The sequence below is a fragment of the Opisthocomus hoazin genome, chromosome W (assembly GCF_030867145.1).
Source record: "Opisthocomus hoazin isolate bOpiHoa1 chromosome W, bOpiHoa1.hap1, whole genome shotgun sequence".
In the NCBI taxonomy this organism is placed as follows: Eukaryota; Metazoa; Chordata; class Aves; order Opisthocomiformes; family Opisthocomidae; genus Opisthocomus; species Opisthocomus hoazin.
In genome coordinates, this window is record NC_134453.1 from 25,326,603 (window position 1) to 25,344,746 (window position 18,144).

The following is an 18,144-nucleotide window of genomic DNA, read 5'->3' on the forward strand; positions in this document are numbered from 1 at the left end:
AGTGAAAACAGTACTGTGGCAGGAAACAACAACGTGGCAGGAAGGAAGTGACAGTGTGGCAGGAAACGGTGACATTCCCCCTGCTCCAGTGTCCCGAGCTCGTCGCTCTGCCTTCCCAGCAGGGTTCCGTGTCAGCCGCTCCCAAGGCTCACTTCCGGATCGAAACCTGGGTTGCTCAACACACCAAACTATGTCCCCTCTCGTCCAGCCAGGACTCCACACAATACAATCAGCAAAACATCCCGGTTACATAATCAATACTCAAACTATGATTGGTCAGTATTCATAGAACGCCTGTTTACCTGCAGCTGGCCTGAGAACGATTGTCTTTCCCACAGCCAGCCTGGGAAAGGTTTGTTTTCCCGCAGCCGGCCTGAGAAAGGCCTGTTTTCCTGCAGCCAGCCTGGGAAAGTTTTGCTTTCCCACAACCAGCCTGAGAAAAGCTTTGAGGCCTGTGCTGCTTGAAGCCTGCACTACTACAAACCGATCGAGTCCATATTCAGAGTGTCTGGGTAGCTCACAATATGTCCCTGTTTCTCCAGAAACCCTACAAATCCCCCTTTTTGTTTTTGAGCAACCCAGATACCGTTAAACGTCTTCTTAACCAGCTTTATGGCACAACTTATCAAACATCCAAAAATGCATAGCATGATCAGAATCGTAACCAGCGTCGCTATTCCTTGTTTGACCAAATCCGCCAACCACCCACGGATGCTCAGGTGACTAAGCCAGTCTGACAACCCCGAGTCTACCGTAATAGCGTTCAGATTCTGTTGTAGCTGATGTAATTGCTTGTGGATTGATTTTGAGTGGTCCGACAGATTCATGCAACACATTCCGTCTAAATCCTCACACCCATGACCATGTGCTAAAAGCAGAAAATCAATTGCCGCTCTATTTTGTAATACTGCATGTCGAACACTATCCATATCTTGAGTTAACTCTGATATCATTTTTGATGTTGCATTTATTTCCTTAGCTACTAAACACACTAATCTCCCTATATCTGTTAAAGCTTTTGAAGCAGCTCCCCAAGGTAACAACAGTGACAATGCTACCCTTCCTGCTCTGTCATAGACTGATAATCTCCCATCACACTGTGGTGTCAATTGTCTAAGCGCTCGTTTTGCCCTTGTACGATTTTTCAGGATACTCATAGGTGGGGCAAACATAATCAATTTTCCAAAATAACACGGTCCTCCCATCACTCGCTTTGGAATGCCTTGCCATGCTCTATCTCCGCAGATCAAAAAATACCCTGGGGGAATGGCTTTTGTTGAATTGTTTACCCATACGCTTATTTTTGGATTCTTTATCCCGGATCCTGCTGACCCATTGCAATAGTCATCCTTGTTTTTGTAATCGTAAGCTGGTTTCGGCTCATTTTTTTTACTTAATTGCACTTGTCGACTAGTGACATTGGTCCACCCTATCCAATCAAACCTACGATAATGGCTAGTTCCTGTAAGAGCACTTCCAGCAAAGTGGAAGCAAGATTCATTTCCAAACATGGATCCAAGGAGATCTATCTCCTGCGGATCCCATGGTAGGGAAACATTTAAGGCGTTAATCACAAGAGCGGCGGCATAGCCTCCGCAAGGCAGCTTTTGATACTGAGGTCCGTGATATGTTTCTAGTCGAGAGCAGCTGGCATTCACCACTGTCTCCCGTAGAATGGTCTCATTTGAAACCCAACCCTTCCAATCGTTTGGGTCCCAATACGGTGTTCCAATTAAACATGTTCTAAAAGGATCAGTTACCGATTGCATAGAAATACAAAATGATGTTTGATTGGTCCGATTCGCAAAGGTTAACCACATATTAGACCTAGGGTTAATTTTGTACATCGGCTCAATTTCGTGAGGCTTTGCTAACCCCAATAAGGCACTTATCAGTCCTATTATCACTCTCGAGGCATCCTTCTGGAACTTCGTTGCCTTCAGTTCTTTTCCTTCTCCCATTCTTCGGGTCGCACACACCACGATCTCGGAGCAGAAAGAATGATCCCTCTGCGCCGCTTACCTACGATTTGATTATTAAGAGTAAAATAACAGCGGTTATAAAACTTAACTACCTTATAAAGCATAACAATAATAACCCTTTTTCTCGTGCTCCAGTACAAATCCTTGCACTGAAGCTAAAAAATACTGCCTTGGGTGCCTAATAAGCACTGCAGGAATTGTTCTGCCCACTGGAAATGAGTGAACAGATCCACCTGCAACTGGCTCCGCGGGCACGACCAATGATTAGAACCATCTCCCTTTTACATGAGCTACAGAGCAGTTTTCCCACAGCTGACATCTCACTCCATGCATCGAGCTGTGTAACTGCTGTCCTCGCCAGATAGCTCACACATACACAGGGAATCCGGATTTGCGAATCCCCAACTAACTACCACGAATCCCTCAGGTCCGCCTCCTCCACAAAGATAAAATTAAGATGGTTCAGTGGGTGCAGTGCAGTCAGCCATGGTTTCAGTTTGTTGATCAGCTGCTCTTGCAGATTTGGCGCCGCTTCCTCCCAAGTCATTCAACCATGGCTTAACCCACCTTGCTGGCACCCATCGAGGTCCTGCTTCTGTCAAGACACAAACATAACCTCTGCCAGTCAATTTCACCTCCACTGGTCCCTTCCATTCTCCGGAAGTTAAGTCACGATACAGGACTTTGGCAGGCGTTGACTCCTGCACTCCTGCTTGTAAGGACAACTGATGTACCACCATAGGAGGAGACCCCCTATCTTCTGTGAGACGTAAGTAGTTCAGCACATACAGCGCTTTTGCAACATGCTCCGTCGGGCTCTCCAAAGTTTTCCCTTTTTGCTTATTCAAAAGCGATTTTAGGATTCCGTGAGCCCGCTCAACTGTAGCTTGACCTGTGGACGAGTGCGGAATACCAGTAATGTGGCGAACGCCCCACATCTGACAAAACCGCGCAAATGTTTTAGATGTATAAGCTGGTCCATTGTCCATCTTTAACTCTTGCGGAATTCCTAACACAGAAATGGCAACGTGCATATGTTTAATTGAATGTTTAGCAGTTTCCCCTGTCTGAACTGTCGCCCACATTGCGTGTGAAAAGGTATCGATGGATACATGAACATATTTGAGTCGACCAAATTCAGGGACATGAATAACGTCCATCTGCCATACTTGCAGTGCCTTCAAACCTCGTGGGTTGACACCCAATCCCAACCCAAAACCCACCTTCTGACAGGCTGGGCAGGACTGTACAATCCCCCTGGCGTCTCCCACTGAGATACTAAACTGTTTTGAAAGTATTTTTGCCGATTGATGGAAAAAATCGTGAGACAGACGGGCTTGCTCAAACAGGTTTACCGCTCCCAATTGCGCTAACACTTACTAACCGGTCTGCAGCATTGTTGCCTATTGCCAAACCCTGATTGAATTGATGGCTGCGAATGTGGGTAATAAAATAAGGATGTTGGCGTTGGCCTAAAAGATGAGACAATTGTAATAACAAGACATACAGAGTATTGTTCTTGATCTGCCTCACCATCGCTCTCTCCAGGCGACCTGTGACACCTACAACATACAAAGAATCGGAAACAACATTAAGAGGTTCATCTTGCCAATGATGAAATGCCCATACTACTGCTTTTAATTCAAGGGTTTGTAGCGAATCACTCTCCTGACCCTGCAAAACATGATAGTACCACTGACCTGCCAAATTCCACGTGACTGCCCCCCTTTTTGATTTTCTTCTGGCATCTGTAAATACTGTTATGCCTTGCACTGGTGTCTCTGATTTATTGGGTTTTTCTTCAAATTCCTGCACTTGAAGCAGAGGTAACCATTTTTCAGAGGGGTAATGACTAGAAATTTTTCCCGGGAAACCTGCAATCGCTATCTGTACTAGGTCGGTGGTGGTCACCAGCCATTGCCAATAACTTTGGACTATAGGCAAGTATATTACCGTTGGCTCCAGACCTGACAGATCAATGATTCTTTGTCGGCCTTTAATCACCAGGTTCGCCAACAACTCCACTCGAGTGCAGACCGTCGTTTTCGGGTTAAACGATTTAAATAACCACTCCAAGATTCGAACTCCCTGCTCCTCCTGTTGAACAATGAGGCCTAAGGGGTATCTGCGGCGCAGTGATGAATTTATAATCATTAACTGCAAGGGACAGTCTGAAAGTCTCCTGGCAGCTATACCTTTTTGTATCTTCTGGACGATGTGTTGCAATGTTTCTTTCTGACTTTCTGTTAAATGCCTACGCCCCCCTGCTTGACATGATGTTCCCAATAATGGCATCAATGGTGCTAGGTCATCATTTGTGATTCCACAAACTGCTCTAACCCATTGAATGTCCCCTAAAAGTTTCTGCACATCTGTTAAGGTCTTTATTTCCGTGTTTAGCTCTACCTTCTGTGGCCGCACAGCCCCTCCTGTGATGATCCAACCCAGATACAACCATGGCCCCTTCTTCTGGACCTTTTCGGGTGCTATCTTCAACCCCCTGAGCTTAAGCTTCCGTTGGAGTTCCCGCAATATGAGCTCTGACTCTATTTTCTCTCCTGCAATCAGTATGTCGTCCATGTAGTGATAAACTAATAGGTTCTTGTGTCTTGTCCTAAATGGCTGCAGGGCCCAAGCGACAAACATTTGGCACATGGTAGGTGAATTTTTCATGCCTTGTGGCAGGACCACCCAATGGTATCTTCTCACTGGTCCCCCCTTATTTATCTCGGGTACGGTAAACGCAAATTTTTCAGCATCATCTGGATGCAAAGGTATGGTAAAAAAGCAATCTTTTAGATAGATAATTAGCAATTCCCAATTTTCTGGAATCATAACTGGAGATGGCAGCCCCGGTTGCAGGGCTCCCATGTCTTGCATTACCTCATTGACTGCTCGCAAATCTTGAAGCAGTCTCCATTTTCCTGATTTTTTCTGAATTGTAAAAATAGGGGTGTTACATGGACTTGTGGATGGAACAATATGGCCTGCTTTCAGTTGTTGATCAATTAAGTCATTAATAATCTGCAGCCTATCTTGCTTCAGCGGCCATTGGTCCACCCTTTACCGGTGTTGTGGTGGTCCAGGTGAGCTTAATGGTTGGCTGCTGTGCAATGGCCGCTCCTAAAAATCCTGAGTGACAAGTTTTACTCCCATCTGTGACAATACATCTCTCCCCAACAGGGCAATTGGTATGGCCATTACATAAGGTCGAGTGGTCATACTCTTACCATCCCTAAATTCAATCATCACGGGCGTTTTGCTAATAAGCGTTTGCTGAGATCCTCCTACTGCTACCACAGCTGTAGTAGCCGGGATAGTTGGCCACCTTCTAGGCCACAAACTCCTTGGCACAATGGTTACATCGGCTCCTGTGTCCACCAGCATTTTCAGCTGTATGGAATCACCTATCGGATGAAATATACGTACATACTCCTGTGGTTTCCCCTTCTCTATGTCCAAGGCTAACATCACTTCCGCCTCTCCAGTGGAACCAAAAGCTCTGGCACCTCTCACTCTTGTTTCTGCTCTCGGGACACTTGCTGTAAAAGGTATTAGTTGGGCAATTTTTGAACCTTTGGGAATACTGACTGGTGGGGTCAAAGTATAAACCATTATTTGTATGATTCCCTGATAATCCGCATCTATTAACCCTGGGACTACAAAAACACCTCGTCTAGACGTTGAAGACCGTCCTAAAATCAAAGCACTTAAACCTTGACCTAAAGGACCTTGTAAATTCGAATCAACTGTTTTAACCTCCTGAGTAAGCAACGTGAACTCTACTGCTGTTGCCACATCCACCCCTGCGCTGCCGGCTGTGGCGGCGGCGCAGCTGTCCAAGCACCCTGCACTTGTGTCGTCGCACGAGGGCGCCTCGCGCTCACTAATCTGTTTCCCGGTTTCTTGCATTCGCTGGTATTGTGGTTATCCCGCTTACAACTTGCGCACCACTTTCTTCCCTCTCGGCTATCCGAGCCCATAACTTTACATTCCCTCTGAGAGTGACTCCTTTTACCACAATTAAAACAACTCCGGTCCCTTCCTTCCTTTGTCTGATTGGCAACCAAAGGTCGGACTGCCGCCTCAACTGCAGCTGACATCACCGTAGCCTTTTCTTGTTCTAACATACGATCAGCAGCTTCCAATAGGGCCCCAGTGTTTGCCCCCCGAGGCAACAAACTAAGAGCCTTTTTGGTCTTATCATTGGCATTCTCAAAAGCTAGTAAGTCTAAAAACCTCGCTTTCATGTCCTCAGTCATATCCGGATGTGCCATAATAGCCCCGTGCAGATGACCGATGAACTTTGCAAACGACTCTCCAGGCGCTTGCTTCACCGTGGTGAACGCAGGCAATATTTTATCGTCATGCACTACGGCCAAAGCCTTGAATGCTAAATCCTGACTTAACTGCAAAACCTCCGCCGCAAACTGCGCTTGCCAGTCCACCCTTATAAAAGGACCTGTTCCCAACAACATTTGAGCCTGAACCCCATACAGCGGGTCCCCCTGCTGCCTAGGTGTTGCAGCTGCTCTATCACATCCTTGTTGCCAGTGCTGGAAAAATTGCAACTGTTGGGACGGGGACAAGAGCATTTGCATTATCATACGAATATCATGTGGCGTTAATAACGTAGCAGAAAAGATATGTTGGAGAAGCGACTGCGTGTATGGTGATTTTAACCCATACTATGTAACCGAATTCTTCACCTCTTTTAAAATTTTCCAGTCCAATGCCTCCCAGGCATGCACACCCTGGCCATCAATCAAAACTGGATACGCCGCTGGCACCAAAACCCCATCCAGCAGCGCATCGCGAACTATCCCTCTCCACCGTACCCCCGACCCTCCCCCGGTTTCCCCCCCCCTCCCCCGGCACGGCGCAAGGCGGGGCTGGAAGAGAAAACGGGTTAGGTGGGTTAGGGACTGGTGGCTCCGACAACGAAAGGTCCGTAGTCTTTCTGGGAGACTGGTCCAGGTGCATTTGCAGTTTTTCTAGCTTAGATATCAGTTCGCTGAGTTGGTCCTCTCGGACCTCCCGGGCGGCCGCTTTCTCGTCAGCGCAACGAGTCACTGGATATCCGGAAGACAGCGGCGTAGGCGGAGGAAGTGAAGGATACAGTCGCGGCGCAGCATCCGGTGACGTGGGATGATCGGGAGAAGCGACGGCGGCGTCCGGCCGGTCCGCCTCCGGGCACCCCTCTCCGCGGCGCGGTGACGACGGCAGCGATTCTGGCGGCGGGGGTGGAAACTCCTGCGCCAGCGAGTCGCTCCGCGCTTGCTCCTGCTGCTGGATTGTAGACTCCCCTGCCTCCACGGGCCGCCGACTCTGACCCCCTCCTGCTTTCACAGGCGGCAGAGGGATACTAGGACCCTGAAACAGCAGACTTGTCGCCGAGCAGGTCCCTCCCTCGGGTGTTAACGCAGCGAAAGCAGAAGCAACGGCTCCCCTCTCAGCTATCATAGCTTTCAAAGTGTCATGTATTAGCCTCCACAACGTGGAGAATTTGCTCGCTTCCTTGGATCCCGTACTAATTTCTTCCCACAGTTTCGTTCCTATATCCGCCCAAGTCTGAACATCAAAGGCAGAGTTAACTGAGGGGATTAAGTCCTTTCTCCGTGCCAACAGCAACAGAGACTTCAAGGTAGTCGAGTCACATTGTAACCCTCTCACGGAGAGGATGTATTGGAGGAGCTTAACCACTGCTGACTCTTCCTTTGTCAGTGTGGACCCCATCTCTTCCCCGGCCGCCTGCTTGATCAGGGCAGGATTTCCGGGATTTCTTTTCCCGATTTTTGCGCTAGTGACTCCCGAGTGCCGGGGCAGCACTCACCTTCGGGCGGGTTCTGCTCCCTCAGGGTTCGGTCTTCCTGGAAAAATCACCCGTAGATGCTAATGCCGATCTGAGGGTCCCTGTTTGGGCGCCATTTGTTTCGGCGGCATCAAGGACTCGACCAATATGATCCATAACAGTCAACTTTATTAGCAAAGAATCTAGATTATATAGACAGCACTCAATTGTGATTAGTCACTATACATAAACACTCGGTACAATACTCAGCTATGATTGGTCAGTATTTATAGAACAACTGTTTACCTGCAGCTGGCCTGAGAACGATTGTCTTTCCCACAGCCAGCCTGGGAAAGGTTTGTTTTCCCGCAGCCGGCCTGAGAAAGGCCTGTTTTCCTGCAGCCAGCCTGGGAAAGTTTTGCTTTCCCACAACCAGCCTGAGAAAAGCTTTGAGGCCTGTGCTGCTTGAAGCCTGCACTACTACAAACTGATTGAGTCCATATTCAGAGTGTCTGGGTAGCTCACAATATGTCCCTGTTTCTCCAGAAACCCTACAGAGATGAGCAAAAAAGAACAGCAAAAGGCAAGTTAAAGGGGCAATAAGTCGCGAAATGGGTGACACTCAGGGAGGAGTTTTGAAAAAGAGTCCTTTAGGCTATGTACTCACTCACTGGAAAGACACTGTTGGGACCGGAGGCATAGAAAGTAAAAGGACCCTTATCAAATACTGCAATCAATGGTGGCCTCTATATAAATTGGAAGATGGGGCCAAGTGGCCATTAAATGGGTCAATAGATTATAATACTCCCTTACAACTAATGCTGTTTTTGAGGAGAGAAGGAAAGTGGGATGAGGTCTCATATGCAGATATGTTTTTCACCCTCCGAAACCATCCGGAGTGGCAAAGGGACTGTGGAATGATACCACCACAGGACCCCATGGTACTCGCACTTGAGTGAGAAAATAACAAAGAACTTAGAGGTAAAGTGAGGCGGTGTTGTTCAGCATGTACCATTGGGCAAAGATGTACTAAACCTAATAAAATCCACCAGGCGCCAGAACAAGATCTAACTGATTTGTTTAAGCCTCCCCCTCAACCACAGGAACAGAATGCAAACTCGGATGAAATACCCACTCCCCTACGAGGAGAGGTTGAGGGAACTGGGCTTGTTCAGCCTGAAGAAGAGAAGGCTGCGAGGGGACCTTATAAATGCCTACAAATATCTGAAGGGTGGGTGTCAGGAGGATGGGGCCAAGCTCTTTTCAGTGGTGCCCAGTGACAGGACAAGGGGCAATGGGCACAAACTGGGGCACAGGAAGTTCCGTCTGAACATGAGGAAGAACTTCTTCCCTCTGAGGGTGACGGAGCACTGGAACAGGCTGCCCAGGGAGGTTGTGGAGTCTCCTTCTCTGGAGATATTCAAGACCCGCCTGGACAAGATCCTGTGCAGCCTACTGTAGGTGACCCTGCTTCGGCAGGGGGGTTGGACTAGATGACCCACAGAGGTCCCTTCCAACCCCTACTATTCTGTGATTCTGTGATTCTGTGATTCTCCGGACAGCCCTGTATCTTCCTGGACTAGGAAGAAAACCGCCTCAACGGCTTTACAAGCACCTCTCCGAGAGGCAGTAGGACCTGATGGTGGAACCATGCTAATCAAAATACCTTTTTCCACTACCGATCTAGATGCTTGGAAAAAGGTAGCCCTGGAATATCGGGTCGACCCAGTAGGTGTCACTAAACACTTCAAACTGTGGGTGATTTGGCTGAAGACCACTACAAAACTGTGGGGGGTGAGGTTAAGGATTATTTCCCCCTCCAAGACCCGAAGTGGGATGCTAACAGGTCTGCTCACATGGAAAGGTTGCAGGCATACCAAGAGTGGATTTCTAAAGGAATGGAAAGGGCCATTCCCAAAAGTATAAATTGGTCAGCTTTATATGCAGTTAAACAGGGTCCTTCCAAGTCCCCATCCGAATTCCTGGACCGAATGAGGGATGTAATGCGCCGTAACACACCGATGGACCCTGGGTCAGAGGTAGGGATACAACAACTAGTCTCCCTATTTTTGGGTCAGTCTATAGGAGACACTAGGCGCAAACTCCAGAAGTTGCGTCCTACAGAAACTAGAAACTTGGAAGTCTTGTTGGATGAAGCGTGGAGAGTGTTTAGCAATAGAGAGGAGGGATACAGGCAAGGGTAGAGGAGAATGGTGGTGGTTGTCAGGGAAGAGGTAGAGAGAAGTCCTAGATGGGAATCGTCCCGGTTGGGTAAAGACCAATGCGCGCTGTGTAAGAGATTTGGTCATTGGAAAAGGGAATGTCCAAAAAATAAGGAGAAGGGACGAGGCCACCAGTTACAAAAAACAATAGCCTATGTAAAGGAAGATTGACGGGGACCTGGGGAATCCACCCTAGCGGATCCACTGGTTATAATGAAGCTAGGGAGGGAACAACAAGAGGTAGAATTTTTGGTTGACACGGGGGCAACATACTCGGTTTTGAATCAAGCCTTGATGCCCCTGGGGAGCGACCATATCATGGTAAAAGGGGCAACTGGCCAAAGTGAAAAGGCATACTTTTGTAAAACTTTAAAAGACAAATTAGGAAAACAATGGGGCATCCACAAATTCTTGTATATGCCCAACTCCCCAAAGGCACTTCTGGGAAGGGATTTGTTGGAACGATTAGGTGCAAATATTACATTTGAAAAAGGAGAAATTACTCTGGAGGTGAAGGATCAATAATATATCCAGGTACTGAGTCTATTTCTAACCAGTCCCCCCACAGAAGGAAAATTCCTGAGGAGGTCCTAAACCGGGTATACCCTGGGGTATGGGCCACTGGTGTGCCTGGAAGAGCAAAGAATGCTCTACCCGTTGAAGTTAGACTCAAAGAAGGCCAGCAACCGGTAAGAGTTAAGCAATATCCCCTAAAACAGGAAGATAAAGAAGGAATCCGGTCAGAGATAGAAAGATTTTTACAATTAGGATTATTGAAAGAGTGCGAGTCGGATTTTAACACCCCTATGCTACCTGTCCGTAAACCTGACGGGTTGTACCGGGTGGTCCAGGACTTGCGAGCTGTAAACAAAATAACAGAGGACCTCTACCCAGTAGTAGTAAACCCATATACTTTGTTGATGGTATTGGCTCCCGAATTAACCTGGTTTACTGTTTTAGATCTGAAAGATGCCTTCTTTTGCCTCCCTCTCCATGAAGCCAGTCAGAAATTATTCGCATTTGAATGGGAAAACCCCAAAAGTGGTCGAAAGACTCAGCTCACTTGGACAGTGCTGCCACAAGGATTTAAGAACAGTCCTACCATCTTTGGCAATCAACTTGCAAAAGACTTGGAATCCTGGGAAATCCCGTCTGAAGAAGGGAAATTATTACAGTATGTGGATGACATTCTGATTGCCACCAAAAGAGAGGATGGTTGTATCACTTGGACGGTGAGTCTACTAAATTTCTTGGGGCTCGAAGGGTACCGGGTATCTAAGAAGAAGGCCCAAATAATGCAGCGCGAGGTAATTTACTTGGGCTATGAGATTAGTGCTGGACAAAGAACTTTGGGACAGGCCCGTAAGGAGGCAATATGCCAAACTCCGAGACCTCAGACAGTGAAAGAGCTACGGACTTTCTTGGGAATGACCGGGTGGTGCCGGCTGTGGATTTATAATTATGGACTACTCGTTAAACCTCTATATGCACTAACAGCTACTGGATAAAATCACCTTAAATGGAACAAGGAGACCATGCAAGCCTTTGAACTACTGAAAAAGGCTCGATTATCGGCCCCCGCCTTAGGGCTCCCAGATGTGAGTAAGCCGTTTTTCCTTTTCTCTCACGAGAAGCAGAGGATTGCTCTGGGGATACTAGCACAAGATCTAGGTCCATATCGACGAGCAGTTGCCTATCTCTCCAAACAACTGGATGCAACTGCGAAGGGTTGGCCTGGATGCCTGCGAACGGTTGCAGCTGTAATATTACATATACAGAAAGCCCAAAAATTTACCTTGGGCCAGAAAATGACTGTCTTGGCGTCCCACACAGTATCCGCAGTATTGGAGGCAAAAGGAGGACACTGGCTTTCTCCACAAAGACATCTGAGATATCAGGCCATACTGGTAGAACAGGATGATGTAGAGATTATAGTTACTAACATTGTCAACCCAGCTTCCTTTCTCAGCGGAAACACAGGAGAACCGGTGCATCATGACTGCTTGGAGACCATTGAAGCAACCTATGCGAGTCGCCCGGATTTGAGAGACAGCCCTATGGAGAATGGGGAAAACTGGTTCACAGATGGAAGCAGCTATGTCCTGAGTGGTAAGAGACACACGGGGTATGCTGTCACCACCAGTCAAGAAGTCATAGAGTCAGGACCTTTGCCCATAAACACTTCTGCGCAGAAGGCAGAAATAATTGCTTTAATCCGTGCCTTGGAATTGGCCCAAGGCAAAGTTGTGAATATATACACAGACTCGAAGTATGCAGAAGTCTGTTTTCTGCACGTCAAGGGTACCCTTTCCCCACGGGGACTATGCTGCACGCCAGACATCTCTGCGCGATTTACCAGCTGCCCCGGCCACGCGTGCGACTTACAGGCCCTTCCCTACAAAACATACCTTTCATATCCGCGGCTTCAGGAGGTTATTGTCTGCTCTCTGGGTGAGCAGCCGGCAGTGGAGGCTCCTCCGAGGAACGTGCCCGGGGTGTGCCTAGGAGCGTCCACTCCGCAGTCGCTCCCACGGTCGAGTAGAGATCTCCTGCCTGGCTCGCCAAAACTGACATGCGGAAAGCAGACTCCACAATCTGTAAGATCGTAAAGTAGGTACGTTTATTCGGCGCCAGGTGGCATGGGGGTAGCCCCACTGAAGTCATGTGCACCGAGCAGCAACTTGTCTCTTCAATTTATACAATCAAGTATTATATATGCATTAGATTTCCCAATACGCCTATACATATGCATAACCTATCCCTGCTTCGTATTAAAATTAGTTCCAAGGGGTCATTTGCATAGACTTCTCCCGACTGTGCTTGCACAGTGCCTCCTTGTGGTGGTCGTCGGGGGTCGTGGGGATGAAGATAGGTGACTCCTCTTTGTCACCTCTAGTTAACCTTTTGTTCTTGTGCAGACTTGCGCATCCAAACTATGGGGTCGGTCTTAACCGGTTCCCTAAGGCGCCTCCTAGCCCCCATCAGGAACCACCCCTTGCAACGCAAAACTCTCTGCTTTCAGTTAATCTACACAATAGTTAGCAAAACATTAAGCATCATCAGCTCAGCCCTCCGCTGTGCATGTCAAAGAGCTAAACTGACAGCGCTCAATGCTCCACCAAAATTTTTTTAACACCTTCCTTCACTACCATGTGTAGCTTGGTCCTGTTACAGTCACAGCATGCTATTTGTTCCTCTAGGGAAGCAATTATAACAGAATATTGTCTTTTTGAAAATGCTATTGCCAAGCTTTTGTGATTTTTGAGGAAGGTGTGACTCATATACATTCCAAGGCCTCAGAACGGGCTGCTGACACAAATAAATCCCGTGCTTGTTTGTTTTTGGAAGTCGATCACGGGGGGGGGGGGGGGGGGGGGGGGGGGGGGGGCGGCGGGAGCGGGGGCGGGAGCGGGAGCTGACTCATCAGTTCTGAACACGTGGGGTTGGCAACGCGGCCCGAAATCCGGGCGAGAGCCTTTAACCCGTGGCAGCCGAACTGACCTCGACGATGACAGCTCTCGCGGATACCCCGCCTGGTCCACACACGCGGGCGGTAGCGGCGCGGCCCGGGCACCCTCGGCGCGGCGGAGCCGCGGCCGCCTGGCGAGCCGCGCTCCTCCCCCTCCCGTCGGCGGGCGGTGCTAGGCCCCGGCAGCGCTGAGGTTGCTATGGCGACGGGCGGTGTGAGGCCGCGAGGGGGCCCTGTGAGTCGCTCTGGGTCGCGACCGCCGTGGCGGTGCAACCGAAAGTGAAGGGCTTGGGCCGCAGCGAAGCGGGACTGAATCACTGGCTTCTTCCCATGAGCGCCAGAGTATGTCGGATAGTTTCGACCGAGCTCCAGGTGCTGGCCGGGGTCGAGGAGGCGCCGCTCCTCTTGGCAGCGCCGGCGCGTCGGAGAGTGGTGAGGCCTGCCTCGGGGGTAGAGGTTTCCACAGCTCAAGCTCGGCTGGGCAGCAGCACCAAATAGGCGATCTCTTCCCGCAGCAGGAACCGTTGCGACCTCCGAAGACGGCGCCCCTGGGAACCGGAAACGCAGGTACTGGCCGCCTTGCAGCGGCTCCCTCCCCGCCCTTCCGGAGGCCTCCGGTGCCGAAGGTGTCGGGGAGCGGCCCCCTGAAGCCCGCCACATTCCTGCTTCGCTTGCTGCTCCAGTCCCCTTCGCCGTCCTACTGAGAGTGGAGCCATGGGGCTGGGCTGGGCTGGGCTGGGCTGGGCTTGGCTTGGCTTGGCTTGGCTTGGCTTCCCTCCCCTCCCCCCCGGCCTGGTCACGGGGACGCGTCTTTTCTCTCACCCTCAGCACCTAGGGGTTAAGAGGCCGCTGTGGCCTGAGGGCCAGCGCTCCCTGCGTCCCCGGCGCCTGCCTAGCTCCTCTCGGCGCCATGTGGAGATGAGCCGCGTGGGGGGCCTAGCAACTGCAATTTTCCTTAGATGAGCGGTCGCGTTTTTGGGCTATGGACCTGTGCCCAAGTGAAGGTGTGATGTTGTGTTGCAACCTGCTTGCAACACCTCTCTGTCCATCCCTCCCTTTCTGTTCCCGCACATCTGTATGTATGCTTTAACCATTTGTTAATCTGACCGCAGATGGTCTTAGTCTTCCCCTTATTGAAGAACTTTCTGTCTAAAGATTTGCCAAAAAATAAACCCAACAGTAACATTGTTTATTGCTTAGCTTTTTCAGGTAGGTATCAGATTCTGTTTTCAATAAACTTAGGAGCTAGTCTATAAAGATAGATTTGGAAAATGTGGTTTAAAAACCACTTTTATTTTTTTTTGCAAATGGTGTAGGAGAACAATGATAGGTAAATGTCTTTCAGGATTATGTTAAAAATTGGTGATATTTTCCATTTATTGACCTTCAAAGTCTTGCTTTTGCATCTGAAATCTATGAAAAACCCACAAAACCAGCAAGCACATGAAGATTTACTAGTTTCTCAGGTTAGCTCTTTTAGAAAATGCTTTCATGGGGGAGGAGAGGGCTCTTTTCCCCTTTTTTGGTCACCTTCACATGAACATTGTGTTCACTTTCTGTCATGTAGAAAGGCATCTAGAGTTTGCTAAAGTGAAAACTTCATCCATATTTAAGAAAAAAATAAAAACAATGTATTTGAAGTATACTTGAAAGTATAAATGTACTTTTACTTATACTGTAAAGTCTAAAAAGTCATGTATTCTGTGTGTACTCTGTGTGAATACATACTAATTTAGTGTTTTCTAAGAAAAACTGTTAAAAACTTTTCAGAACACCTGCAACAGGCAAGAATTTCATCTGGATCACAAGATCAGGTTTCAGTTCTTGATTCTGGACCGGAAATGGCTGAATTTCAGGTGGCTGTGGTTCCTGTGGTAACATCAAAGTTGTCTGTTAAAGCACCTGAGTTCTATCCATCAGGATACAACCAGAACTTTGCAGTGAGTGTTTATCTTTTCTTCGTATATGCTAATTTACTTATATTCAAATTAACAATGTTTTCTTGAGATCTTGTGTATCAGATAACTCGAATGCTGCATTTGCTGAAGAGATTCCAAAAATTCAGATGATAACCTCTAGAGACACAGTCAGAACGTTAAGTGATAATGAGTGAATATTATGCTATGTGTGAGAGCCTTTAGTGTGGGATATTTTGCTAAAGCTTGCTGCAGATAACCCTGTTCCTTGTTGATTACACCCAATATCAGAGTAAGCTGTCTTTTTGGCAACTGCCTCTGTTGTAGTTACATCTGCACTGCAATTTAAATAAAAGCTTAGCTGCACTTTTATTCAGATTTCATAGGTTTTTGAAGTAAGTGTGTGGGGGGAAAAAGCTTGAACTTTAGCTTTTCTAAGCATAGGCATTACCTTTCTTAAATTTACTGTGCCATGGTGTCACATTAGGATTATGAGTCTGACGCATGGCTGGGGTGGAAGGCCCTCCCGTTGAGTCACAAGGTTGAGAAAGGACCCCCTTGCTTTCTAAACTCTTTTTCAGAGAAGAGTCTAGGTGCAGCTGGATCCAGACTTGGTCAACAGTTTGTGCCTAAAGGAGTGTGTGTAGCTACTTATCAGAGTCAATGTTTGCACATCAGAGCCCTCTCAAGGACTTTCACTGAAACAGCTTCACAAAGTTGAAAAGATAAATGATTTATTAAGGCAACAGATATAACAAATTCAGAATCACCATTAATAAATGCAATTGCTGCATTTAGTGCTAAATGTCTTAAGACTAGCCAGTAATTAATTAATTAATATTAACAGTTTCCTTGGGTATCATCCAACATAGTCAGAGGCACAAATCATACCAAAGAGGCATACCTGCTTGGGGAGGAGAGAGGTCCAGGTCCATCAACCCACCCAGTTAGTTGGAGTTCTCACCCTTAAAATAGAGGATTCTAAATGCCAGATTTCTACTCTTGGTGAGGTGGGACTAAGTCAATTATTGTGTGCTGATTTGCCATTAGCAAGGGTTGCTAATTATGAAAGTTCAGTGGGGCTTGATGGTTCAGCATGGAGGCAGGGAACTCGGTACAGATGGTCTAGCTGGTTTTGCTGATGCAACATCGGGCTCTAAGGCCTTTGCTTCACCCCAGGTGTCACTCAGTGGATTTGAATGTTAGACTGCAACCCATCCTGTTGGTTTTGCAAGGTAAGCATATTGCTTAAATCTTGCAACATGTGGCTCAAGTCTTGCATGTAGTTCAAGATGTTGCTCAGACCCAAACCCCACTGCTCCCTGCTGACCCTCAGTGATTTCTGCTTTTGGCACCAATAAGTCTGGACAAGTCCGGTGTGCCATCACCGACTTGGTCACCATCACAGAAACATGGTGGGACAACTCGCATGACTGGCATGCTGTCATGGATGGCTACAGACTCTTTAGGAAAGACAGGCCAACAAGGAGAGGTGGTGGAGTTGCTCTATATGTGAGGGAGCAACTGGAATGCATTGAGCTTGGCCTGGGGGCAGATGAAGAAAGAGTTGAGAGCTTAGGGGTTAGAATTATGGGATGGGCTCATAAGGGTGACATTATGGTGGGTGTGTACTACAGGCCACCTGACCAGGAGGAGGAGGTTGATGAGGCCTTCTACAGGCAGATGCAAGCAGCCTCACAGTCACAGGCCCTGGTTCTCATGGGGGACTTCAACCACCCTGACATCAGCTGGGAAGACCACACAGCTAGGCAGACGCAGTCTTGGAGGTTCCTACAGAGCATAGATGATAACTTTCTGATGCAAGTGGTGGAGGAACCAACAAGGAAAGGTGCTCTGCTGGACCTTGTGTTAACAAACAAGGAGGGACTGGTGGAGGATGTGAAGGTTGGAGGTAGACTTGGCTGCAGTGACCATGAAATGGTTGAGTTCAGGATCCTGCGTGGAGGAAGCAGGGCGATAAGTAGGATCACAACCTTGGACCTCAGGAGGGCTGACTTTGGCCTCTTCAAGGAGCTACTGGGAGGAATCCCGTGGGCCAGGGCTCTCGAAGGCAGGGGGGTCCAAGAGTGCTGGTCGCTCTTTAAACGTCACTTCCTCCATGCTCAGGAGCGGTGCATCCCCCTGAGAAAGAAATCGAGCAAAGGAGGCAGGAGACCTGCATGGATGAACAACGAGCTTCTAGCAGAGATCGGATGGAAGAGAAAGGTTCATGGAATGTGGAAAGAGGGGCAGGCAACTTGGGAAGAGTACAGGAACGTGGTGAGAGCATGCAGGGATGCAACGAGGAAGGCCAAAGCCCACCTGGAATTGAAGCTGGCAAGGGATGTCAAAAACAACAAGAAGGGCTTCTTCAACTACATCAGCAGCAAAAGGAAGGCTAGGGACAATGTGGGGCCGCTGCTGAATGAGGCGGGTGTCCTGGTGACGGAGGATGCAGAGAAGGCAGAGCTACTGAATGCCTTCTTTGCTTCAGTCTTCAGTGCTAAGACTGGCCCTCAGGAATCCCAGGCCCCGGAGGAAAGAAGCCTACAGAGAAGACGACTTTCCCTTGGTCGAGGAGGACTGTGTGAGGGATTGCTTAAGCGATCTGGACGTCCACAAATCCATGGGCCCTGATGGAATGCACCCACGAGTGCTGAGGGAGCTGGCGGATGTCATTGCTGAGCCACTCTCCATCATCTTTGAGAGGTCCTGGAGGACAGGAGAGGTGCCTGAGGACTGGAGAAAGGCCAATGTCACTCCA

At 48.4% G+C, this 18,144-nt stretch overlaps 2 protein-coding genes across 2 annotated transcripts in view; one reads left to right on the top strand and one right to left on the bottom strand.

The window, feature by feature from the left end:
- Positions 1 to 14,057, bottom strand: LOC142365590 (uncharacterized). Its single transcript, XM_075446496.1, has 3 exons — positions 13,497 to 14,057; positions 12,404 to 12,590; positions 1 to 2,022 (listed from the first exon to the last, which is right to left on the bottom strand). The coding sequence occupies exon 3, from the start codon at positions 1,959 to 1,961 to the stop codon at positions 477 to 479; it is 1,485 nt and encodes a 494-aa protein (XP_075302611.1). The 5' UTR covers positions 1,962 to 2,022; positions 12,404 to 12,590; positions 13,497 to 14,057; the 3' UTR covers positions 1 to 476.
- LOC142358788 (polyadenylate-binding protein-interacting protein 1-like) overlaps positions 13,637 to 18,144 on the top strand; it is a 24,632-nt gene continuing 20,124 nt past the window's right edge. Inside the window, exons 1-2 of the mRNA XM_075446497.1 lie at positions 13,637 to 14,031; positions 15,235 to 15,404. Coding sequence (XP_075302612.1) covers positions 13,809 to 14,031; positions 15,235 to 15,404 — 393 coding nt within the window. The 5' untranslated portion in view covers positions 13,637 to 13,808. The remainder of the gene's footprint in view (positions 14,032 to 15,234; positions 15,405 to 18,144) is intronic.